This window comes from Argiope bruennichi, chromosome X1 (assembly GCF_947563725.1).
Source record: "Argiope bruennichi chromosome X1, qqArgBrue1.1, whole genome shotgun sequence".
NCBI lineage: Eukaryota > Metazoa > Arthropoda > Arachnida > Araneae > Araneidae > Argiope > Argiope bruennichi.
Window position 1 is genome coordinate 131,062,976 of NC_079162.1, and position 26,996 is coordinate 131,089,971.

General features: G+C 28.1%; 1 protein-coding gene across 5 annotated transcripts in view; it reads left to right on the top strand.

The window, feature by feature from the left end:
• Positions 1-26,694, top strand: part of LOC129958581 (sin3 histone deacetylase corepressor complex component SDS3-like) — an 83,912-nt gene extending 57,218 nt beyond the window's left edge. Inside the window, exons 7-13 of one of the 5 annotated variants that reach the window (XM_056071155.1) lie at positions 8,360-8,416; positions 11,497-11,592; positions 11,711-11,769; positions 15,597-15,630; positions 16,414-16,498; positions 20,647-20,734; positions 25,382-26,694. In XM_056071155.1, coding sequence (XP_055927130.1) covers positions 8,360-8,416; positions 11,497-11,592; positions 11,711-11,769; positions 15,597-15,630; positions 16,414-16,498; positions 20,647-20,734; positions 25,382-25,477 — 515 coding nt within the window. In that variant the 3' untranslated portion in view covers positions 25,478-26,694. The remainder of the gene's footprint in view (positions 1-8,359; positions 8,417-11,496; positions 11,593-11,710; positions 11,770-15,596; positions 15,631-16,413; positions 16,499-20,646; positions 20,735-25,381) is intronic. The other 4 variants (XM_056071156.1, XM_056071158.1, XM_056071159.1 and 1 more) reach the window with 4 other exon arrangements.
• The last annotated feature ends 302 nt before the right edge of the window (positions 26,695-26,996 follow it).

Below are 26,996 nucleotides of genomic sequence, written 5' to 3' on the forward strand. Positions count from 1 at the left end.
TTTCATCTTTTTTTCAAACTTTTCATCCTTTTTTTTTTTTTTTTTTTTTTTTTTCTTTATTTCATCTTGGAGGCAGATTATGTACAAGGAAGAAGCGACGAGATACGTCTTTCTGCATCGCGATACAAGAGCAAAAGAGACCAAAATTTTCCCTTCAATGGCTTTTACAATGAGATTTTAATAGGGATTTCTTTGGCACTTGTCTATTTAGGATAGGGAAATTTAGGTATCTTTAAAAGAATGTTGAAAGAATTAAGGATTTTTATCCCTTCACTCAGAGCATGAGAACTTGCTAATTTCAGCAGTTTTACATAGCGCGTGTAGGATTAATTAAATAAAAAAGTAGGAATTGAATCAGGAAATAAGAGAACATTTTAGAATTAAGTTTACATGAGTGAAATTAATTAGGAATTTAATTAGATTAAGAGATATCATTTCATATATATATATATATATAACACATGTTGAACCAATGCCTTCTAAAACTATACAAGTTCAAAATACTTTTTCATGTGCTTCTTTTCTACTTTCTGCCTTCCTATGCGATTCACAGCGCCGTCTGGTCAGGCTCTTACAAAGAAATATTGATAATGGATGAAATTTGAACTCCTTTCCTTATATCATGATGAATATAAAATTATAGTTAAGGAACTCCACTCATACTCTCATTAAATTAAAGAATGAATTTCCTGAAAAGCGGAATAAAACATCATTTTTAGATCTTCATGTCGCAGATAAATTGGTGGGTCTAATTGCATCAAAACTATATGAATATAGAAAGAATATTCCAGAAACCTATATTGCATCATGCAACATCAAAATTGCTGCGTATAGCTTTCTCTTTGATGTCAGATTAAATTGTTTTCGACTGCAGTTTATTTTAAATGTTTTATGAATTGTATTTATGCATTTGAGCGCTCATGAAATGAAATAATTCCTGAATGTTTTTACTGCAGTAAATTTTAATGATTTGACATCAAATTATGGTGGGGTTTGTTTTGTTATATTTGTAATGTCTTAATATAATGGACCACTTGAAAAATTTTTAAATCAAGAGTAAAAGCTGAAAAAATATTTGTTGATTTCTGAAGTAGTTAGTAAAAAAAATTCTGACGATTTCCTATTTGGAAAAACGGTTACTATCTTTTATAATTGTTTTCATATGGAAATTATTCAACAGATTCCTTTGATATTTTATTTAGATTTGTAAGCATACATTGAATTTAAAATGACAGTTGTTCACTCTACCGAGATTTATCCTTGCTTTCTAAGCGAAATTAAATTTTGCGAGATTTTTCACGAATTGATACTTTTTTCAAATTTGAATCTTCAGATAACTAAGTTTATTATATAAGGATTATAAATATATTAAATGCTTCTGCATACTTATAAATAAGTACCAAAATTAAATTTCAGTAAATTGTACATAATAAATAGCAATTAATTTTATTAAAGTATTCCCTTTATTTGCATTGACATTAAAATTACAACTTGTTGCACATTATAAAATTTAAAAAAATCCGAAAACCTTTATGCTTTGCTTACTTCTCTGATGCATCAATTCTAATATGAAGTGAATTTCTTAAATGCTTCTGGAATGTCAAATTCGAGATAGACCGTAGCACCCCTCTTGGTCGACTAAGGTTACTAGTGTTTTTTACAGGACTTGACGTGCAGTTTCTTTAGAAACATTCCTGAAATTAGTAGATAGCCTTTCTTATAGAGTAGCAAAATTCATTATAATGAAGGATGATCCCACTTCATAGTATTAATTGATACATCTGCCGTGAAGGTATTGTAAATTCATTTAAGTGGTGGTAAGCAGAAAGTTAATTTAATCAACGATACACTGCATTTATTACTCCATTTTCCTTTGTCTAAAAGGGCGTGCGTATGCTTTCAGTTATATAAAGTATTTCTTATATAAGTTGCATCATGTTAATATTCCACTGTTTGCGCAAATAATGATAATAATTTGTTATTTGTGATTCCTAATATGATTCACTTTAAATTAAGAACTTAGTTTATAAGTATGTGGAGTTATTTAATATATTTTTGAGTTTTATCTAATTCATTCATTTCATGAAAACTTAAAAAAATATAAATTTATGGAATATCGGCCCGAGTCCGAAGAATGACCGCCCACCTTCTCATATACAACAGCCTTAAAATGTTCCCTTACAAGATCGCCAACCCGAGTTCGAATGTTATTAATGCAAGCTATAATTTCGCGAACGCTATGCTGCAACTTGTGGATGAGGGTTAACTCGATATTGGTAATATATGGTTCGCTTACGTTGCATATTTTCACCTCGATGGCTTTGTTAAAAATCAGAAATGGCGAATGCGGGGAATTGAATATCCTCGTATTACTGAACTTTCATCCTTGTGTTCCCCAAAAATAATGGTCTGGGCCACGGTTTCCTCTAAGGGAATAATTGGTCCTTTTTTCGGGAGCAACCAATAAATGTTGCTCGATATAATAGGATTCTGGAAGAATTTGTGGCGATTCATATTGCTTTGGAGGACTGTTCTACACGACTGTTGGTTCATGCAAAATGGCACTCGTCCACATCGAGGAAATTGTAATAATTTCATCTTGACCGTGTTCATAGAATTATATCCTACCAACTTAAATTCAAGCTTAAAAACGCTTTAACTTCTCAAATGCGCTGGCATCCCACGCCTATCGGGATATAATAAGTAACTTTGCTGCCCTAGTAGTTCTTTATTTTCGGTTCTCTCAAAAACGGGCAATATCCTTTCTGAATTAAGTACAGTAGGGCCCATCGACAAATTAATCCTAAAAGTCAAAACTTTTTAGTACATGCTAAATACTCTTTAAGTAGAGGATCGGACTTCTTTTACATTAAAAATGTATTAATTTGTAAAATTATAAAATAATTCAAATTTTTCAATTTATATTATGTGCAATTTCAAATTGTAACCTATCTCAATTTTTTTATATAAATTCTGTGAAAATCAGGGGTTTTTCAGGGGTTGGAAATCAGGGTTTTTTTTTAACTACATCTTCCAGGCGCTCTTGATTTGTTGATAATATATAACAATTTTTTCAGTGGCTTCAGTTACGAAAAACTTCACTCACTACTTAAATTAGTGACCACAAAACATCTGTAAATTTTCAGTGCTGTCATTACGTTCGGAAAAATTGATTGTATCAGATTTCATGTTTTAGTTTATAAGAATTCACCTTCGGCACTATTGTTTCTACATTTGTTTCGAGACATGAAGTTTTTAAAACGTACTATTTCATCACAAAACTCAGATTCAGTATGGATAATATTCTCTAAATTTACGCGAAGCTTTTTAAAATTTTAATGTTGGTCCTTTTTGGAAAATCAACTAAAAACCCCAGATATTGTATTAATTTTATTATACTCTTCGAAATGTCATAAAATTTCTGAGTATAGTATTTACAACATAGGCAAATATGTTTCATTTCTCATCTTTTCTTTCCCTTTAAGTGCAACGCCTTCCGTACGTCTTCAAGGATTTTCTTTTTTCCCACATTTCTTTATACATCTATTCTTATCACTGTATTGGGTGGGCATCAGTTACTTCATTTGCCTTTGTCTCATAGATTTATTTCTGGTCCATCAAAAACTGCTGCAGTAATTTCGATCAATGGCTGTCCCAAGTTCAGTCATTTCTTTTTGGAAAGATATACTGATTCTATTGATCCGATCTAATATCACAGCTCAGAAAATTGTTGCGACAATATTTTTTTTTAATCATATTTAATTACCGATATTTAGTATTTTTTTTCACGATATAGCAGCATAATCCCCTAACGGCTGGACTACGCTGAAAAAAAATTATATTGGGCTTGTATGAATCTGAAGAATTAAGTGGCCTCAATGTTACATTCCACAGCATGTAGTCCTATTAAACCTAACAGCTCTACGCATGAACGACCTGGTTTATTTTGATAATGTGAAGTTGAAAACATTTGTAACAACCAGACATATTTGATTCATTGTCGTGGGATAGATCATTCGATTTTTTTAACATCTATATTGTGTTTTTCAAAAAAAAAGCAATGTCTAATAATCTCCCCTTGTGTTTTTCTATTGGTATGAATGTTGTCTCTTCAGCGTCGGATACTCCAACATAGAGTTGATCCATTCAGTATATGTTTGGTATCGAATCGACACTTAATGAAAAATATTTGGCATTAGTTTATTTACTAATAATCAGTCAGAGGAAAACTTATTTCCCATTATATCAATTATTTCTTCGCAAATTGTTGAAAATAAGTTGGACGGTTTTACTCTGTCTTCATTGTCATATGTGACTTAATGAGAATTGAGGAAAGAGCCATAATCCGCGACTAACTCTAAAATTTCTAAATAATTGCCATTATGTTGAGAACCAAGAAGTTCATTATCATTGTGAAATTCTAATCCACGTAATGAAAGAAATTTCACCACTGACACCATTCTTTCTTAAACCTTTAACCCTTTATTCCTGTTCTTTGTTGAACAGCTATTCCGTTGAATTTACGATTAGCCCTTGATTTCTGGATGCATTTTTCTAGTTATATAATCCACTTGAAAACTAAGTTCTCAAAATTGTAAATGTAGGAAACATAAGATTACATAAGCCATTCTCTTTTGATTTGTCTATCACTTACATATTTTCGAAAAAACTTGGATCGAGAAAAAGTATCCTTTGCCATCATCGTATTCTTGATTTGATTTGAAAAAATCGCAATCAAAATGCAGATATCCTTTAGGATCTTTATTACACTAAAAATCTTACTTTCGCTGTTGATGTTTTGCCATAATCCAACGTCATTTTGAAATTCTACTCATAAACTAATTATCTTTTCATTAAATGATGAAACCTCGATTTCGATTTCAAATGCACCTCTTAATTTGACTGATTCAAAAGTTGTTATCTTAATGCCAATAAAAATCATTGTAACAATATATATATATATATATCCGTGTTACACATGGCCTAAACAATTAAACTGAAATAAACCAATACGCAATAATGCATACGATTTTGAAATAAGGAATTTTATTGGTGGTATTTAAAATCGTATGATTCGGTGGACATTCTCATTTTAAATATAAACATTTCCGACGATCAAAGGATTTTGTGTATTATAATATTATATAAAAATGTATTTATAATGTTTGCAAAATTTTAAAAAAAGGCCGAATTAAAAAAAAAATTTAATACAAAATTTTTTTAAGAAATGATTTAGGAATTTTCATACTAAATATGGATTTTTAAGAAGCTCCATGCTTAGAAATCTCCTAGAGTAAGATGATATTAGCGTGGAAACCAAGATGTTGCGAATATCGAATATTGCTGATCAACCCTGTGATGAGCAATATTCGTTCTGTTTCATCTCTGAAAATTTGTCGGAATGGGGAGGATCACCATTTTGTATAAATATTATGTTCTGAAAACTTTGATGTTGTTGAAGCTATTGCGTTCGCGTGTCAACAAAAATTAAATGCAGACAAACTTACTATAAAACGAAATCTTATTACATTATAAATAATATTATCAAATTAACATCAACTTATTTTCATTCAAAATCTAGTATCGTTTTTAAACAACAAATTCAAAAGTTCCAAAACATATCACTGTTGCCAATCTGAATTAACAACTATTTACAAAATAAAATTTATAATTATTAAACTACTCGTGAGTTACTTTTAAATGAAATATTTATATGTCGCAACATATACTCCCCTACCAGTAACGAACGTTACGTTAGAAAGTAGGAAGTAAATATTTAGGTAATAGTATAAAGTAGGAAGTAAGTTAAAATTTAAATTTTGAATCTCAGCGGCGTCTTAATAATTCTACCAGTTTGAGATTGTCTGATCTGAGACACAGTTTCCTTGGTTTGAATCTTAGTTAGATGACGCAGGCGTAATCTTCACACAAGTAGGAGTTAGTTTCTTCAGTAGAAATTTTATTTGTTTCAAACTGAGCTTCAACTTGATAAACCAAATGTCGGGTTTTTCGTGCCAAAATGGTGGAATTTTTATGCGTACTTTATTCGCTTCGGCATCCATAACAGTAGTTATTTCAACTGTAGAATATCCGCTATTCGTAGTCATAGTAAAAGCAGGGTTACCTATTGTTGCGTTCGTGTGTCAAAAAAAAAAAAAAAAAAAAAAAAAAAAAAAAAAATGCAGACAAACTTACTATAAAAGGAAATCTTTTTACATTATAAATAATCTTACCAAATTAACATCAACTTATTTTCATTCAAAATCTGGTATCGTTTTTAAACGACAAATTCAAAAGTTCCAAAACATGCCACTGTTGCCAATCTGAATTAACAACTATTTACAAAATAAAATTTATAATTATTAAACTACTCGTGAGTTACTTTTAAATGAAATATTTATAATTTATGTCGCGATAAAGCTCTGTGGTGAAAACTTGTCATATTAACGTTTTCCAGGAACAAAATAAATTTGAATCTCTAGAAATTACCTGTTTAAAAAATAAAACCCAACGTTTTTTTTTTTTTTTTTTTTTTTTTTTTTTAATCTTTTGAAAAACTTTTTATTCTGTTTTATTCCCTCATTTGGTTCTTTTTAGCTCAAATTTTTGCTGCATATTTTTTTTTCCGAATATTTGTTATTTTTTTATTTAATAAACGATGATTGCTTTAAATACCTGTTGTTTTTATTTTTTTATATCATTTTGAATATTAGATGTTCCTGTAAATTGGCAAGGTTTAATTTAAAGCACCTTATATATTCCCTATTAATGCAAAATGCCCAAAAATATTTTTACTATATCTTCACGATATTTTGCAGCATTCAGAATATCGAATGATATCATTGAGATATTGTACAATATCATATATCATATAATACGGCATGCATTTGGAAATTTATAATATTTGTTTGTTCTTCAAGCTTATAATTGCATGATTATACTAATAAATCTTTTAAATGTTGAATTAATAATTCAACAAATTATACGATTATGACACTTGTTAAAATGTACTTCCCTTGCATGTATATGCTTCCATTTCTGAAATGCATATAATTCTTTACATACTATTTATAATAAAATGTAAATTTACATTTTTTTCCCTGATGAATTATCATACAACTTATCAGTAAATTCATAGAAATTTATCATCTCTCAATTTAACTATTCATTCTCATATTAAAAGTAGTCAAAAATTCGTTTTTTTTTTTCTTTCTTTCTTTCTTAAAGAGTTTGTGCTGAAAATTATAAGATATGTTAATTAAAATTACATTTTAAGTGTAATTTGCATAATTTTTAAATTTGTAGTTTTAACTTTAAATAATGACCTCAATTTAAAGATAATTTTACTTCCAACCATTTATTTGTCCGAAAGTTATGATAACGTTAAACGTGAAGTACCCTTAATTCTGTTAATTAAAAGATTTATATACTTTTTGTTTGTAAAAATATTGAGTTAAATACCTGTAAATTGACTGAGAATTACACTAAATTTATTTAATCATTTTTACACGGTTTGTTAATTGCAGAGGGTTTTGTTTAATATGAATTTTGAATGTATTCTTTTTCATTTTAGAATTAAACATATGTTTTCATAGGTTATCTTTGGTGTTTGTAATTTCTTTTTTATCAGTAGATTATGTTATAAATGTTTTGAAAGACTTTTTTGTTGATAGAAATTATACATCTTGTTTTATAACGCTTTCATTTGTTTTGTTTGTGAGTGAAGTGAAACCAATATTAAAATATGTGTTATAAAGACATAAAAAATATCTCATCTGTGAATATTTAGAAATGGGGACTCATATTAGGGTGGCTAGAAATATTTATACATATGCAAAAGAAATTATTATCATTTTATGATTTATATGTACACGTTTAATTTTTATCCTTAAATTAAAAATACTTTTCATTTTTTTAATTACTTACCTTTACTTTTTTTTTTCTGCTGATTCGAAACCAAGTTAATGAACTCTGTGGTCTGCCCTCCTTCATAGCAACATTTACTTTTAAAAATAATTAATACTATATTGTAGTGTTTTCTAGTTTACATAATAGTAGTCATCATAAAAATAAGTGCAAGATTTGTTGAATCAAGTGTTGTAATACATACTGTAAATTTTTTATTTTATTAAAATGATTCCAAAATTCGGTGCTTGGAAAGTCATTAAACGCCTTTGAGAATCTAAATGGGGGAACCACCTTATGTTATTAACCAAATTATTGGAGTTAGAAGTAGAAATAGAAAAATTGATTTGTTGCGAGAATGGAAATTATTAATATTTGTGTGTGTGTAAATGTATTTTTCTTGTCAGTGATGCTCAGAAATTGTTATTGAAGTGTTATTCCATGTTTTATGCAGATAAGAGCTCACTGCAGCTAGCAGATCATGCAATCGCCAGAAGACTTATCCTTGAAGGTACATCTAAAAATATAGCATGTTTTTCTCTTTCACACTTATCTGAGTTACAGCCCATGAGTACCAATGCTTATCAAAAACAGGGTGCTCTTAATTGAAGTATACAACTTTCATAATATATTCATTTGGAAATAGCCTATGACAAATCTTAATAAGTATTTTAATGTAGTTTGGAAGTTGTGGAAATGTTTTTGTCGTTACTTTGCATTTATTTGTTTATTTTAGATTGCATAATTTTTGTTTGTAATTTTTAATGGAATCTTTTAATGCAACAAAAATTTGGATTAAAAAAGAAGGTTAAATGCTGTAAATATCTTTATTCGGCTGTATGAAGACAAAATTTTCTATGATTATTGTTATTATGTTTTAATACCAATAATCATAGAATTAATGGTATGCATTTAGATTTTTATTTCTCTAGCCTTGAAAATGTTTATATAAATAATGGCGCGTGTTTCATGAATTATGGGGATTTATATTAAGTAAATGCCAAGGTTTATTTAGTGATTACAAAATTTAATTTGTTAATTCAGTGGTAAGGTGGTTGCTTAGATATGCACAATGCATACAAAATTACATCTGGTGAATCTATTGCTGTTAAAACTATAACAACAATTGAAATTATATACTTCATTTATGAATGTCCTGAGTATATATATATATATATTTAACCAAGGAACGGGTGTTAAATTTTAAGTTATGACATGTTTTGAATTTTTTCTGACTTCTTTTGCCCCAAATTAACTGCAAAAAAACCTTTTTACAAATAGCATTTGATATATCATTACTTAGATATAATGAATTCTGAATAACGTTTTTATAATGCATTTAGTTGTACTTTTAATTAATTAGATGTTATTTTTAGTTAATATAAACATTTGCATTCTAAATGGATTTATAAGAATTGCGTTGCATGGCATTCACCTTTTCGCACTTTCAGGATTTTGAAAAATAAATCTTTAGGTAAAATATGTCTCTAACTATGTTTTTCTAGATTTTTTTTTATCGATCTGATAGCTTATGTATGTGCGTGTTTGTGTGTGTGTGTGTGTGTATATATATATATATATTAATGTTGCTGATAAATAAATTGGAGATTACTTAAAATTAAACTTTTTAATAAAATAGGTTAGATTACTGAAAGGAAATATTGAAAATATAGGATATATATAGGAAATATTGATGTAATATAATATCAGAATAGGGGATTCTGCATAAACATCTATATTGCCATTGTTTTTCATTTTTTGACTGAAACATTATCTAAATTGTATTCATTTAGATGCAAATGGCATTTAAAGTGTTAAATGCATCAAAAACGAAGAATAAAATATTTGACTTGAATAATATTTATTAATCTGTAAATCCTTAGAGTTTGAAAAGAAGTTATTTGATATTCGGAATTCTTGATTAAAAGGGAAGATCAGGATTTGATTTGAGTTGAGTAAACATAAAAAAGTTTCATATGTAATGTTTCAGCCTATGATACTGAAAAGCAATGTTTTATGTCACTTTCAGCATAAATCATTTTTTGTGCAACCTAATAAAAATTTCCTTTCATTTATGTAATGTATATATCAAAGAACAATAGTCATAATTGTTTAGTGCAAAAATTCTAAATTTTGGTGATTTTCATTCTTTTTCAAAGCTGTTTTACAACTTGTTACTGCTTTTGTCATATGAGAGTTTTAAAGTGCTCAAGGCTATTGTAGGAAATATTTACTATTAGAAAATTTCTAAGATAAAATTAACTAATTTATTTATTATTTATCAATGTATTGTCTATTGATTTAAAATGCAAATATCAGATGCTTAATAGGAATTTTTTTAATGGTCTTTTTGATCTAATATATCCTGAAGGAAATATTAGATCAAATTTTTGAAAATACCATTTATTACTTTTATTCAAAATTCTGTTTAATAATTCCCTTTAATTATTATAGATATATCTAAGTTATTTTGTCTGACAGTATATTATTTCTACAAAGTTACTATTATGAGGTTTTATTCTGAAAATAATGATATTTTATCTTTTATTTTTAAACTATCTGCATAAGGTATTTATTTATATAATGTTATACATTATTCTGGGACATGTTAAAAAGATAAGATTTTTTTAAATATATTTTTTAAACTTAACGCTATTAATATATATTCCATTAGATACAGAGGTGTGCCAGTTTTAATTTAAAAGCTCGTAAGAAGTCTAAGGGAATCTTATAGTTATTTTTAATACTAATTTTATTTTATTTATTTTATAATCAAAAGATGTTTTTACATTTTTATTATTGTTTCAAAAATATTAGATGTCTTTATGCCTGCCAATGCGTAGTTGTATAAAACTTTCCTTGTTTTAATAATAAAATTTAAATCAAATATCGTTAAAAAATTTTTGCCTTCGATTAACATTGAATAACTTTTTTTTTAATAATGGAATTGCTTTTCTTGAGTAAAAAAAAAAAATTTTTACATTTTAAAACTATTTTTTAGTTTCTAAATTGATCTTATTAGTTATGTTGGCATTTTTTTTTGTACGTGAAATTGCATTGTCATAATGGTTTTACAGAAAAAAACTAACTTCATTTAAAAAATATTACCAAATATTTTTAATACATGGTTATACTTATAAGCATAAATAACTGCTCTTCCAAGGGTTGATTCTACGTTATAATTCTTCCTGGGAAAAAATGGAGGTAGACAATGAGAGTTTTTTTTAGATTTATAACAGTAACTGTGAATTTTTTTTTATTTAATCCGTTTTTTCCCTTTTTATTTAGTAAATGCTTTGTATTCTCACATTATTACTCAAACTCTGACTTCTTTGTATTGACAGCATTCATATAGAACAGTTTATATAATGAGAGCTGAAAAGGGTGTTTTATTTACATCTCTAGAAGGTTTTCTTACGATAAATTTTCTTACTGAAAATGAAGGAATGTTCATGTTTTTCATTGATCCTTTTTAATTTTCCTCCATAATTGTGTAATGCTATATTAAAGTTGAGGTATTATTATTTTTATTGTGCTATTTGCTTGAAGTTAATTTTGAACTACCTATTTTACTGAGCAATATTTTTTTAGATTCGATGGAAGTAAAGCCAGTCACTACTAGAAAACTTCGTCGTCGACCGAATGATCCTTTGCCGGTACCTGAAAAGAGACGCAAAACTTTGCCAAATATCCTTTTTATTGTTATATTTTCTTCTTTAATTACTTGTCAGTTTTTTTATATTTATTTTGGTAAGCAAGTATTTTTAAAAAATAATTTCATTTTGTTTCCTTGATTTATTTCTACCTCTGAACTTCCTTTTGGATGACAATGAAATTATGGAAGACCTGAGACTAATGAATAGGGTGAGCCTATTTGAAATGTATTCTGACTTTAAATTTGAAATTCTGTGATGTGATAATTAACATTACAAATCCATATGATTTGCTTATGATCCATTATTAAATCCATATGATATTAATAATGATGCATTATTTTAAGTTAATAAATAATAAGTGTATAGTTTCGATCTTGTGTTCCCTGTTGAACATTGTATGCTTTATTGAAAATATCGTAGAAATTACTTTCTAAACCTAGTCTTTACTTGGCTATGGTTATATTTCATTTAAAGGATGACATATAAAATATTTTATCATATCTAATGAAATAATTTTTAAGTGCATTCAGCTCTATGCATTATTAATGTTTAATTTGTTAGTCATGTAAATATATTATAAGAGGCATAAACTTCTGTTAAACTAAGAAATGAATTTAAAGGCCTCCTAAAAGTAATGCATTATCATAAATATTTTCACAGGCCTGATATGCTTTTCTTGCCGGTTACAAATTTTATATCTGACGTGACACTTCTCTTTTATTGATAGTAATAATACCATGAATGTAAAATTAAGATTTTTTAATGATACATTCTCATTGAGAAACAGTAGCTAAATTTTTATTTTTGTCTCATGTTTTTTTTTTTTTTCCTTCTAAAAATTTTATGAATTATATGGATAAATTAGCAGCTGGATTTAGATGTTATAATTTTAGAGTGCCAAAATACATCAATATTCAGTTACCTTAAAACATATCTGTACATATTTAATTATTAATATTTTTAAAAAATTTATGACACACAATCTGAAGTAGCTCTAAATTTTGAACTATTTTGGTGCAAAGCAGGAAATACATCCCTCCTGATAGAGAAATTTGTTAAACACAAAATAACCATGATTGATTTCATTCAAATTGTTTCTGATAATATTGGTGTGAAAAATAGTAAGCCTATTTTGAGGGGATATATTTTATAAGCAGTTTTTCTTATGATTTTGCTGAAAAATTATTTATTTTAAAAATAAGTATGAATTTCAGAATATTTCATATGGTTTTATTAAGAATGATAAACTTATCTATTTAGCAGTAAAGGTAAACAATGAAATCAGAAACATTAGGAGTTATCTTCTCCTATAGTTATCCTCTCTTCACATGTAGAGATGTAAATTTCTATTTTATTGCTTCAAAAACTATTAGCTCAGTTGATTTTCCTCAGCCTATACTTTTTGTTTAGTGATTTATCCTCTTTTTTATGCAAATTTTGTTACAACTGGATAACAAACCGCTAGCTGTCTTAGTTGGCTATAGTTTTTATATCTAACTGATCTGTATAAAAACAATTACTTATATAAACATCCTAAAGACGTCTGTGTTCTAGTATAAAGCTTTTTTTTTCACACTGTACCTTCAAAACAATGTATAACATTAGGTGCTTACAACGTGTATAATGTTTTGTTATAAAATTTTTTTTTTCTAAAATTTCAAAAAAAAAAAAAAAAAGTCTTATTTATATGGTTTAATATTGTGCACTCAGAAGAATTTTTATTGTGTATATTCTGAGATGCGGATATCATAATTAAATAATAAATCCTATTTATTTAAAAAATGGATGTTTACATTTTCACTTTCCTATTATTAGCGGAAATATAGGGTTCCCACTACCCCGAAAAAACACTAGATTTTTCGTTAAGCCCTTGAAAAATGAGCGAAATGTGCAACCATTTTTTAAATTTATTTTTTTTCAATTCGAGGACCAAAAAAAATAAATTCCTGTACTAAAAATGTTTATCTACTATTTCAGATGGTATTGTAATAGTCAATTTTTAGAAAGAAGAACGTGAAAATTATATTTCATATTAACATTTTATCATATTTATTTAGTCTGATTATATTTTTCAATGATCATTATGCTCGGAGAGGCTTTTTTCAAAAACCAGTCGACTCTAATTTTTTCCCCTTTTTTTAAATTTTGTTTTCACTATTTTTTTTCTGACAATTATTATATTATTTGAAATCGTAGAACAACTTTTTTTGAATAGGATATTTTTTCTGTCCGCGAATTCAGATAGATAAAAAATTATTTATAGTCATTTTTCTACAAAATCGAATTTTTTAAAAGAAATGCAGATGCCAATCTAAAATTTTTACTAGGTATTTCCTTCTGTTTAACACATCTTTAAATTGAATTATAAAAATTCCACTCAAATTTATGCTTTTTAAAAATTTTTTCCTGATGTAGCTAAATTATCTTAACATTTGGCAGCACATTGTAGAGGCTTTTTTAATATCTATAGATTTGCAATTAAAATTTTTCCTCTCAGATTAAAAGTTTTGTATTTAAAGATGAAAACCCGATGTTCAGATTTTCTCACTCCACCCCCAATCCAATAACATATGCATGTGCAAAAATAGGAGCCCGCTTTCAAGAGCCGACTGAACAACATACTTCGATAAACTGGTTGTTATATATTTTTTTTTCATTTTGGCACTTTTCATAACAATTCGATTAGACTATTGATTTTGAGAGAATTGAAGTAAGAGATTGAATTGAACTGCATTAAGAGAATTGGAATGAACGAATTTTTGAGAGAATAAAAACCGCACCAATAAAAACGGGGTGTAGATATGGGAGAATTGTCAATCTCCGATTTTTCTCACAGCATCGCTCGAAAGAAGGTGAAAAGGGGTGCAACAAGCAGGATTATCACACAAGTAAGAAATTTTCAATTCAAATTCAGGTTCAGCGGCTGGAGACTGTATTATTAAGCTTTAGTTGCAGAACTGAGATAGTCTTTGAAATGTGGGAAGATTTATTATTCATGCAGTTCTTTTAAGAATGCATTTATTCTTGGCATTTTCCCATACATTCAGAGTGTTCTGTTTAAGTTTGGCTGATCTTAGTGTATATAATCTAATGCTTGATTCAACCGATTTTTGAAGCAAGGCAAACAGATTTACACTTTCTGTTTTGAAATGTGGGGAAAAAAACAAGGAAATTGAACTAAATATGCGACTTTAACTTAATTGGCTATTCCACGTCCAAAGGTATTTGAGATTTTCGTATTCTACGGGTTGGATTTGAAAAAATATTTCATCTATATTAATAGATAGTCCATCAGTAAATTAAAAAATTTTGACTTATTGAATGAGAAAAGACAAAAAGAATTTTTAACTTTGTTAATAAATATGGGTAATGGTAGCCTTTTTGGGATTTTGAGCATTTTTTTTTTTTTTTATCTTACGTTATAATTATTTATTTAAAAGTTCGCCTGCGAGAAAAGACGATTATATTTCAAGTTTTTAGAAAATAAAAAAGGGCTCTTAAGTAGTGAGCAAGAAAGTAATCATGCATTTAAAAATTTATTGTGAAAATATTTTATTTCAATGCATTATTTGCATTTCTATATGTATAGTATATAATTTTATAGACCTTGAATTAAAAAAAACTTTCAAGGTCTTTGAAAATTCCTTGGATTTATTTTATTTATTTTTCCCCCTTCAATAAAAGTGGGAACCCTAAATTAAGTGGCTTAGCTACCGCGGATAATCCGCAGAACTAGTCACATGAGCAATAAGTACGCACACATTTTGAGTTAAAATAAAATAGTATGTTCAAAATAGCAAACGGGGATGAGGGGGGGGGGATACTGAAAGAAAACACATTTAATGGTATGAAGTCGTGGCATAAAATCCGATTTACTTACTCCTGTATGAGGAATATAGTCTAAACGTAATAGTGTCTCGGATTCTTTAAAAAGCTATATATTGGATTTCTTTATTTAGCAACTAATTTCATTTATATGTTTGAAAATGTGAAATATTTTCAGTTGAAACTAATTTTTTTTTTCTTTTTCTTTAGAATAAGAGTTCACCTTCAGGTAAAAGACATGACAGTATGTATTTCATTCATAATTTTTTTTTAAAATAAAATTTTCATGAAGTAATATTCAGGTATATTTAATTCTTTTTATTATTGATTTTATAAATTATTTTATCATAAGTTTTAGTTAGTAGTATCATTTAGTTTGTAGTTTCTGTTGTTGTTTATTACATTGTTTTGATACTTTATCCAATTGTATTATTTTGCCTATTTTTAATGCTTTATTTGCCTTTTTTGTTTACAATGTATTTTGAAGTTTAACCATGTAAGAAATAAACTGTAAATTATTTTCAATCGATTTTTTTCTTGAGATTAATAACTTTGAAAAATCCTTTTAGTTTGATAGAGTTGAAATGAATATCCTTATTAATATTCTTCAACATACATGACATTTGTAATTTGAATAGATTGTTTTTTCTTTATATTTTCTGATTATTGAAAATAGCATATTGTATGATTTTTTCCCCCTTCTTCTAATGAATACTTGTACTTGTGTCTTAGAGCTATATCTAGATGCTGAGTTTAAAATAAAGCAAACTAAACTGCAAAATAAAGAATTAAAAAAACATTTGCTAAAAGACTAACTGAAAGTTATTGCTTTTTCCTTAACTTACTATAATGCATTAATCGTAAAATAGAAAATAAAAATATGAAATTTTTATGATACACTGCTTTTGCAACAAAATAATAAGTAGAATTTTCCACAATCATCGACATTCTGTAAATTTATACAGAAATTTTATTTTGAATTATGATTTTGTATAATTTGGTTATTTTGTTATTACATTAACCTTAGGTTGTGAAGGATCACCAAGTGATCAACGAGCAACTTCAATAGAAGTTAAAGTTGAAGATGGAAAATTATATTATGATAAAAAATGGTATAATTTTAGACATGTTTTTTAGATCAGTTTTGATTTAAGATATATGAGAATTTTACTATTAAACTGTTGCGAATTATATACAGAGTACTGCAAAAAAGTGATACAAACTTTTTATTTCCTTAAATATTGCAGTTAGACGTATACTTCCAATTACAAAGTTTCATTAAATAAGGTTGGCTTCAGCAGAGATTAATAATAGAGGAGTTCAATTAAAAGTTAAATTTTTATTTAGCCTTCATAGTGAAGAAGTGTCAGTGACTAAAATTTTCTTCTAAAATTCATTTGTGCACAGACAATTCTTGCTTCAATCTGCAACATTGGTAGATATACGTTTATTTATTAATTTAGAGGGGCTTGTCAGACTTTTAGGTAGAGATATTCGTTTCAGAAATTCGAATTTGCTCAATGCTGAAAAACTGTCTTTATGAAAAAATATAATTTGGAACTGACGAATATCGCTATAATCGAGGTGAAAGAATCAACATTCAAAACAATAACTGTATGAAAGATCAAAATCCATTCTTCTAATGGGAGGTTTTCCATCACATACAGTTTTCCATAAATGTGTAATGTTACATTTTCAGAAACTCATTTTGTTGGTACCAATAGACAGTAGTATGCTGAATGGTAACCCATGGTTTTAGTTTTAATTAGTATTGTATCTGAACTACCGGACGAATTACCTGAGGCAATAGTTACACATGTAAAGTTGCAATTAGCTGGTTCTCTTCTTCACCGTACGTCAACTGTAAGACGATGATTGAATGCGAAATTTTCTGATTTTTTGATTCACTTTCAAGTACCTCTCGATTTTCCTCAAAGATCACTTGACTTGATGTCTTTATACTTTTATTTATAGAGCTGCTTGCACTCGTTTGTGTATAACACATATCTTGTAGACATATTATATCTTTGCCGTCGATTTCAAGACTATCTTGATATCGTAAGTGATCTGAAATAATCAGGTATTTTTTAGAAGAAATCAACTGTGTATAGAAGATATTCATTTTTAACAAGTTTTATAAACAATTAATGTGTTATTTTATTATTATTTTAAATTTTATAACAGTTAATAAATGCATTATTATTTTCTGACTTCGCCCACTTAATACATCATTTGATATGTGTATTATCCTGAGGGATATGTCGACATCATAGAGAGAGGTGATAAAGTAAAAAGCCAACTCTTGAGATAAATGTTACGTAATTAAAAAGCAAATACTGATTGTATTTTTAATTGAAAATTGGAAGTTTATATTGCGTACAATGTCTGTAGCTTTATCGTATATAATGAAAGAGTTTAGAGAGTAAGTAATGAACCTTCAAAAGACAGAAGTGTGAAAACCTTCAAAAGATTCAATAAAACTAATAATTTAAAAATAAAAAATATCATTAATGATGAGAAACACAAAGATCACAGCTTATTTTTATGAATTGTAACACATCCTATGGAGGATTTTTTTAAAACAAAGTTTGATGTATAGTTCAAGGAAAATTTAATTGAGATCATTTGTTTACAGCATTTCGAATGTCAAATTTCTTTGAGCGTTTGGATTGATTAATTCAAACACTCAAAACTTTTACTTCTTTGAGTATGAATGAAAACAACTTCAGTGCGCTAAATTATCTTTCATAAGATTCTGAAGATAAACTTGATGTTTGAGAGATACGAATAGTTTTGAAAGTTGAAGCTTAATTGAAGAATTTTTTTAATTCAACATTCAAACATTCTTGTTCTTCCGAAAAAAGTTTTGAAATTATTTTCTGCGTCAAGTTTTACCAATGCAGTTGAATAATTATTTCTCTTTGACGGAAATGGGAAACGGTTTTCGAAAGATTTCAAACGATCTAGACCTAGAACACACTTATTCAAATCATTATAAGTATTGTAATTATTCTATGTTATTGCGAGGATGCATTAATGTATTTACAGGTAATAAAAAGAATATTATATATATTTCCATAGAGTACGAAACAATTGGCGCAATTTCTTTAATACCGAACGTCTAAAAATAGCTTTTACAGACAGAAAAATTTAAAGTGAAGGAGAAAAATGAATAATTTTTGAAATTTGAAAGAAACTGAATTTCCTATCATTGAATATTTATTCTCACTAATCGCTATTAAAACTTCCTGTGATGTTTCGAGTGAATTAAGGAATTTAAAAATTAAAAACAGTTCAGAATTAAGTACTAGTTTATATGCTGAATTAACCAAAATATATTCTAATTATATACAGCATTTTGAGATTATTTTAATTGGAAATTCAAGGGGTCGAGGAAACAAAATTATCGACGAATTGATTAAAAAATAGAATCTTTTGAATTATTGACTAGAATTGTAAAATACTTGGGCAATTTTTAGGAGTTTGGGGAAGATTGCATCAGTAACATTTTCGTTTTCTGCATTAAAATATTTAATAAATATTTTCTATTTAAATCTTTCGAAGAATGCTGTCAGGCATCAATAACCCTCTAACTCACGGAATGTGTGACCTTCTTCTGTTAGTTTCAGGTCTACCGTAATTAAAGTTGAACAAACCATTATTTTAAAAATAACATTTGATAACCGAAAATTAGTCCGGTTTTGAAAGTTTTGGTGCGCATCAAATCTGCTTATGCAATTAAAAAACTGTTATAATTTAAAAACAATAAAAATGACTTTTGTTTACTAAAAATTACATTTGATATATTTATCAAATTTTATTGATTTTTTTCAGTCGACATTTGTTTTCTCATTAAAATTACGAATTCTCATGCGATTGTTTCCAATTTAAATGTTTATATTTTGTCTTTTTATATTTTGCATTCTGACCGTATTGATTATATGATCTGAAATAGGTCAGCTCTAGGAAATTGATAGATATTCAAAAAAGTTTTATGAATTATCTGCGTATCTATTCATAAATGAAGTTAATTCCGAGATTAAGATATTGATTTTAGCGAATACGAGTATTGTATTCAAACAAAGCAGAATCGGCATTTTCTCCTCATAGTAAATATAGTTTTTCCGCATTTGCAAAGGCAACATTTTTTTCAATAACTAAATTATTTCAACAAAATTTTGGTAAAAGTTTCGCAAACATGATAACTTGAGAAGTAAATTTCACTGTACATTTCACTGTAAATTTTGTACACTGTACAAAATTTACATTTTAATCACATTTATCCACATATCAATAACCAAAATACACCGGCTCAGAAAAAAATCGGAGGGAGGAGGTCATGTCCCTCATCCTAACTTTGCCGTGTCCTTGATTTTGCCTTAAATGGGTAACAAAACAAAACCAAAACTCTTTCACCAGTCAGATATGAAAAAAATGGCCTAAATAAATTAATTTGCATTTTAATATCCTTACAAACCTTATAGATAGACATGAAGTTATGTGTGCATAGTTGAATATAAAAGAGATATTTTACTAATTCGTACTTTTACATTATGATGGCTATATAAAATTTAATTTTTTTTTTATTATTTTCAATCCCCACAAGGTTTAAAGTGTTTTCATAGAAGAACTTATTTAATGAAACTGCAATTGCCATTACGACTAATTGTAATTTTTAAGGAATGAGCACTTGTTCCAATTTTGGGGATACCCTATATGCAAAAAATCAAACAATCTGATTACGAAGAAATATAAATGCAACATAAAAATATGTGATAGTTTTTCCATTCGAATTCTGACTTGTGAAAACATGCAATATGAAATCTATACAATAAATAGTGCATAGGCATTTGATATAATATAGTCATTGACAAATTTACAATCTGTCTGCTATGAAGAGCAATTTCAATTTTTCTCTATCATTTCTAAAACTGATGACTCGATTTTATTATTTATTATTGAAGAGTTGAGACATTTTATAATCGGACAGTTCTACTGATGTAAAAATTGTCATTTTTCAAATCCATAAGGTATGTATAGCTTTAATTCAATTTCGTCTTTTTATTTATTGTGAATGTTATTACATCGATATAACTAGGGTATTCATTAGCATAAGAGTATTGTTGTTATTAAATATAAAAAAAATCCTTTCACATTCTGCCCCTCCCCCTCCCCGGATTTTCTTTTTAGTTTCATTATTTATTTGAATCTATATCAAATTTTTTCATTGCTGTCTTTGTTTAATGTTTGTATATCCTAGGTATCATCGAGGTCAACAGATATACTATGAAGGAAAAGAAATTGGAACCAAGAATAGTGGCTTGATTTGTACAATTAATCCAACTGAAGTGAGTATAATTGCTAGGTATTTTAAAAACTGTTTTGCTTAAGTGTTTTCTTAATTCACATAGCCTGAAATTGAAGTACTTAAATTGGAAGTAATGTCTAAAAGTGTTGCAGAACTTTTGAAAAATTTCAATTGAAAGGTCCAGAACGGCAGTCAGATAAAATTCCTATTACATCTGTTGTTAGAGCCCCATATTCTTTTCACATGGTAAATGTGGATTTAATCGGAGAAGTTGTACAACCTTTAGGAAGAAAGCATATATAATGTCTATGTTTAATTGCTCAAAATTCTAGATGACCAGAACTAGTGCCATTTAAAAAATTTTCAGTTAAAACGACGTGCGATGATCTTTTAGAAATATCCATGCATACTGGAATCCCAGAAATAATTTGTATTAATCAGAGTACTAATTTTACGTCACGACAAAAGAATTTGAAGATAGCATAGGAGTAAGTCTCCGGTTTTCTACTCCCTCATATCCAGTATTGAATGGTTTATTGGGAAAATGGAACAGGGTGTTTAAGAAATGTTACACCATTAATCCGTTTAGATCCTGTCAATTGGGATAAAAATATTTATTTTTTGCATTTTGCATACCGAGAAATACTTAATTATACTATTGGGGTATCTCCATTTAGACTCGTGCATGGACGCGAAGCTAGAGGGCCTCTATCAGCCCTAAAATTTTCTTAGTCAGGTGAGATGCCATTACCTTTCATTCTGAGTAACTCAGCCAAGAATTAAAAATAATTATCTGCAAGAATTAAAAATAAGTTTAGAAACAGCAGCCGATCTTGCCTCTTTGTCTTCTGCCGAAAAACAAGATTGTTATGGTCATTATTTTAATCATGGGAAAGGAATGAAAGAATTCAAGAAAGGCGACTTCGTCTGTTTGCTTATCCCTGGCTCTAGTAACAAATTATATGCCAGATGGGCCGGGCCAAATGAAATAATTGACAGAATAAATCCCCATTCTTATAAAGTTACATTATCAGATGGTAATGTGCGACATATACATGCCAACAAAATAAGACATTTTCATGCTAGAACATAAACTGTAGAAGTTATTATAGAAGATAATGTTGAATTTAGAGAAATTCGCCTATTTCGATTAAAGCACTTCCTATAAGCAACAATAAAATTGAAGTAGATGTTAATCTTTTGGAAGAAAGTAAACAAATAGAATTAATCGAACTTTTGTGTTAACATGTATTATTGTTCTCCAGTAAAATTCAAGTTGCCAATATTGGTGAACATAAAATTCGTTTAATACGGGTGCTGAAAGGAATAAACCGTATATTTACAAAATTCCCGAATCTTTAAAGCCTAAAGTTGATGATCAAATAGCAGAATTAGAGAGCTTATATCTTATAAAACCCAGTGAAACAGAAATCGCATATCCCATTTTATGTGTAGCAAAGAAACATGCGTTTATGAACAGATTTATTTTCGATTGTTAAATGTAGTAACAAAACCCTTCGATTACCCTATGGAGAATATAACTGATTTAATCAGTCAAATCGGACATGCTAACATTATCATATGTCTAGATACATTAAAGGAATAATGGAAAATTCCTTTAGATGATAAGAGTCGTGATTTTACTTCGCTTAAGACTCATCGTACCCTACGCGTGTTGACGTTTATGCCATTCAGATTACGCAATGCCGCAGCTTCGCTTCAGAAAGTGATGAACAGTGCGTTAAGTGAATATCGTGAATTCTGCTTAGTATATCTTGACGATATTTCTTGTGACTTGGAATACGCATTTTAAACATTTAGATGCCGCATTGTCCAAATTAACAGAACTGAAATTCACCGTTTATATTAGGTAATGTGTCTTCACAAAAACACAGATAAAGTATCTAGGTCACATTATAGAGGCAGGCAGACATCAACCGTATCCTGAAAAACTATGTTCTGTTGAAATCATCGAAACGCCTAAAACCCAAACACCTTTTGAAACTACGCTAATTTCTTATCGCACATCAAAATTTATGCTGAAATAGTCGAACCTCTAACAGATTTAGCAAGAAAGAATATACCTGAATTTATTCCTTGGACTGACACTGAAGAACCAGCATTCCAGGAATTCAAATATTTATCATGTGAAGCTCCAAATTCTACGAAACCTTATGTTATCCAGGATGACGCTAGCTCTTATGGAGTTGGTGCTTGTCTGTCCTAACGACGATAACGGTATTTTATACCCTATCATTTTTGCTAGCCAAAGATTTAACAAAATACAGTAGAACTGGGCTACTATTGAATTTGAAGCTTATGTTGTAGAGTGGTCGATCAAAAAAATCTGAAAATTATGTGTGTTGATGCTAACATTCAAATAATAACTGATCACAAGTCTTTAACATTTTTACAAAATCCTGCACTTCACTCAGCTAAGCTGCAACGATGTGCGTTGGCTCTACAAAGATATAATATCCATAATTCACGAAAAATGCCGATGGTCTATCAAGACTAGCTTCTGATTAAATACTCACCAGTGTTTTTATCAAATTTATACAATAATGTATTTGTAATAAGGCTTTTCATCTGTAGTTTTATATTTTCTGCATTTAATTTGTGTGCATAACAGCAGCATAATTTGAGTTCATTATTATAGCAAGGCACCTGTTCATCTATTTGAATTATATTATGCATTAAAATGTTTCATCTGTGGTTATATGTGTTATTTTTATTCAGTTTGCTTGCATTAATATTATACTTTACGTGTCTATAATCATTATAACAAAGCACACATTTATCTGTTCGATTGAAATTATTTTTAAAATGCTCGAAAATATTAATGTTTCCGAGAGCAAATATTCTATTTTAGATATCCTGTGAATGTATACGGTCACTATATACTAGATTTCGTTCTGCCCTGCGTGGCGCAATCTTATCGGGGGGGGGGGGGTCGTGTCTCTAACCTCCACCTTGCTGTTCCATCCCATGGCAAAAAGGAGTTGAAGTGAAGAGACAGGAACAGATGCGCGGTAGTGTGTATTAGTAGGAACTCCGAGAAATCTGCCAAGGCGCGCGACAATTACAATATCATTAAAGGAGCTGTGGGTACTCTTGACTAGTTTTTATATATATAAAAGGGAACGAATCACTGACTTAAGATTATATTTTATAATAGTTCTTCTGGTAGTTTTACTTTCAACACATTTCTTCCCTAAACATCAGTAAACCAAAGAAATTCAAAACAAATTGGCCAAAAGAGGGCTGCTCTTGGAAGAAGTAGGCAAGTAAAAAATTTTCAGGTAAGACAATATCTCCCCAGAAATGAAGAGCAATTTAATCTAGATGAAAGATTACAGGGTAAAAGACAAATGAATTTATTATCAACGTCCACTGTTAATTTATATTTGAATAATAAGTGCAAGTGTTTCTAATTGTGTGCAGAAAAAAATACAAATATTTGAAATAAATTATGGCTAGAATTATAAGCCAACTTATTTACAAGGTTCACTTAGCATATTTTGTGCAAATAGAAAATATAAAGGAAGTGAAATTTGAAAAATGCTCTTGTACATTTTTTTTAAATTTTAGATATATAAATTATATATTTTGGGATATACTGCATTATATTTCAATTATATCACATTTATCTTATTAAAACAACTCATATTTATTTCAAAATATAATAATTTTCTGAAAACAGGGAGAATTTAAATCTCTAAAGTTAGTATTGAAATTCCTGGTCACATTGACTCAAACGCTACATTCATTTAGAAAATGCAAACAAAGTAGCAGGATTAAATATTGCATGTGTTTATATTCTGTTTTTGTTGAATTTTGAAAATCCTTTGTCTTTCTAAAAAAAACTTTTTTTCTAGTTTAATAAAGAGCTCAGAATATCTTTCTTCTAGGACAAAGTTTGAAATTTTCTGTTATGTGGCCTAGTAAAAAAATAAATAAATAAAAGGTCATAGAAAAGGGGGGGGGGAAATAAAGAGATTTTATTATTGCATTTAGGACTAATAAAATTGAAAATTTAACGAAGAGAATTTATGCTACTAAAATGAAAACGAAGTTTTAGTAATTGCAATTATATTTTACATCAAAATATTTTTCGTTTACGTCTAAAAAATAATGATTCCAAATGAAAATAAAGATAATTATCAAGAAAAATTTGCAAATTTAGGAAACTAAAGCCTTTTACATTGCAGATTTCCTAGCTGTATTTATTTATTTTATCATTTTTTAAAATGTTTGATAAAATTAGCTTACATTAGAAATCTACTATTCCTAGTGTAAATAGTGATCTAAGATAATTGGCCTTTCTGATGCAGAAGTTTGATCCAAGTTTTTAATTTTTTTTTTTTAAGTAACCCTTTTATTTTTGGTTCAAGAATTTGAAATTTAATTCCTGAATGAAGAAAAAATAAAAGCATTTGTATTTTAATATAATATTCAGTGAATTTAAAATATATGCAAATTTGTAATTAAATTCTGGGGTATTTCGTTTATTTGATGTATGCTATTGCATTATAGAAAATATACGCTTTTTAAAAATAATGCAGTTAACTAGTGGTATTAAATTTTCTATTTGTGATCTTGTTTATGTCTAAAAACAGGATAATATATATATATTTTTTAATATTGCTTTTCTTTGCAATTTAAACTTATTTTATTTATTTTTTAGGTATGGATTAAACGTACTTCTGATGGTAACAAGATCCGAATTTATATCTCTCAGTTGCAAAAAGGCAAGATAACAATCAGGCGGAGATCTGCTTAGTTGGAAATAATACTTTATAGATGAAATACTCAACTCTTTTTCATTTGTTATAAGACTGGAGTGAAAATAGTAGTTTGCTGTGACATGATTATTCATCTGTATTTATACTCTCATAAAATCATAAAAACGGGGTTGTATTCTTCATTTATTTAGTATTTGTTAAAATTTGTGACATGGCGCGATTTCTTACATAAGCAATTAATTTATTCTCGTATTTAATATTCAAAGCAACAAAAATGTATGTAATAATTCAAATATACTCGTATAATACAAGTATACTCGATTTATTTTGCACAAGGATTATTATGCTGTTATACATAATTATATATGACGTTATGCTTTTTTTATGATTTATTCTCTTATTTAATGCTCAAGAATATAAAAATATACGTAACATTTCAAATCGGCACAAGATTCTCGATTTATATTGCACATTTTGTTATACCGTTATAATTGTTATGCAGTTATATTTAATGTAGGATATATCAAAAGAATAAACATTGTGGTAATTTATCTTTTTTTTTTAGTTTTAATCTCTTAATAACTGTATAAATGCTCAAACTGACATAAATGAATGTAAGTGTTTACTACCTGGAAATAATTTTAAAATGATTTTTAGAGCTTTGTTTGAGCAGGTATTTTATTGAAGGCTCCCAGATTGTGGTGCCAGCAGATTCTGGAAAGTATTTTATGACTAAAATCTTAAGAAATCTTTGAGGCAGAGAAATATTTCAAATGTAATTTCATTTTTATGTGTGTGATAATAAAAAAAGTATGATAAAATCCTTCAAATAAAACAGTAGTTTAATAATAAAACCCTTGTTTAATATAGTGAACCATAAAGAACTATTAAGAATTATTCAAAATAATTCTTTATTGTTTCTTGGCTTAAACTCGGTTGATTATATCTCTTAAATGTCAACTATCTGTCGTAGTCTTTCCACATTTTTCTATATATGTATCTGGAATATCACTTCTGATTCCAGAAAATGCAGTATATATGTAATCATGATCTTGTCACGCGTAAAAAAAAATAGTTTAGATAGATGAAGTTGCTGGTTCTTTTTTCCTTTCTTTATATGCATGAAGCCATTCTGTGTTTAAAATAATTTTCTTTGCTAATTGCCTCTATTTATTACTCATGTAGGTACAAATATTTTGTTAAATCCTATGTTATTAGTCTGTTTTTTCATATTAAAGAGTATGATAAAATGGAATTGGTTGTGTAAATTATTTTAAATATCCTTATACACTCTTGCAAGACATTTCATTTAATTAATAAAATGTAATGCTAAAATTCCTGTCATTACTTCGTGTTACTTTTTTTATAGTATATCACTAACTAAGTAACTGATTCTTGGATGGAATTCAGCTTAATAATTAACTTCCAGCGCGTTATTTGAAGACAATTTACGTTTCACTTTCATAGCTAAACGTATTTCATTGTATTGATTGGTTTGTTTGTTTTCTCTAAAGGGTCAGTAGGAATATCAAACTTACAAACAGTTTCCGGTCATAT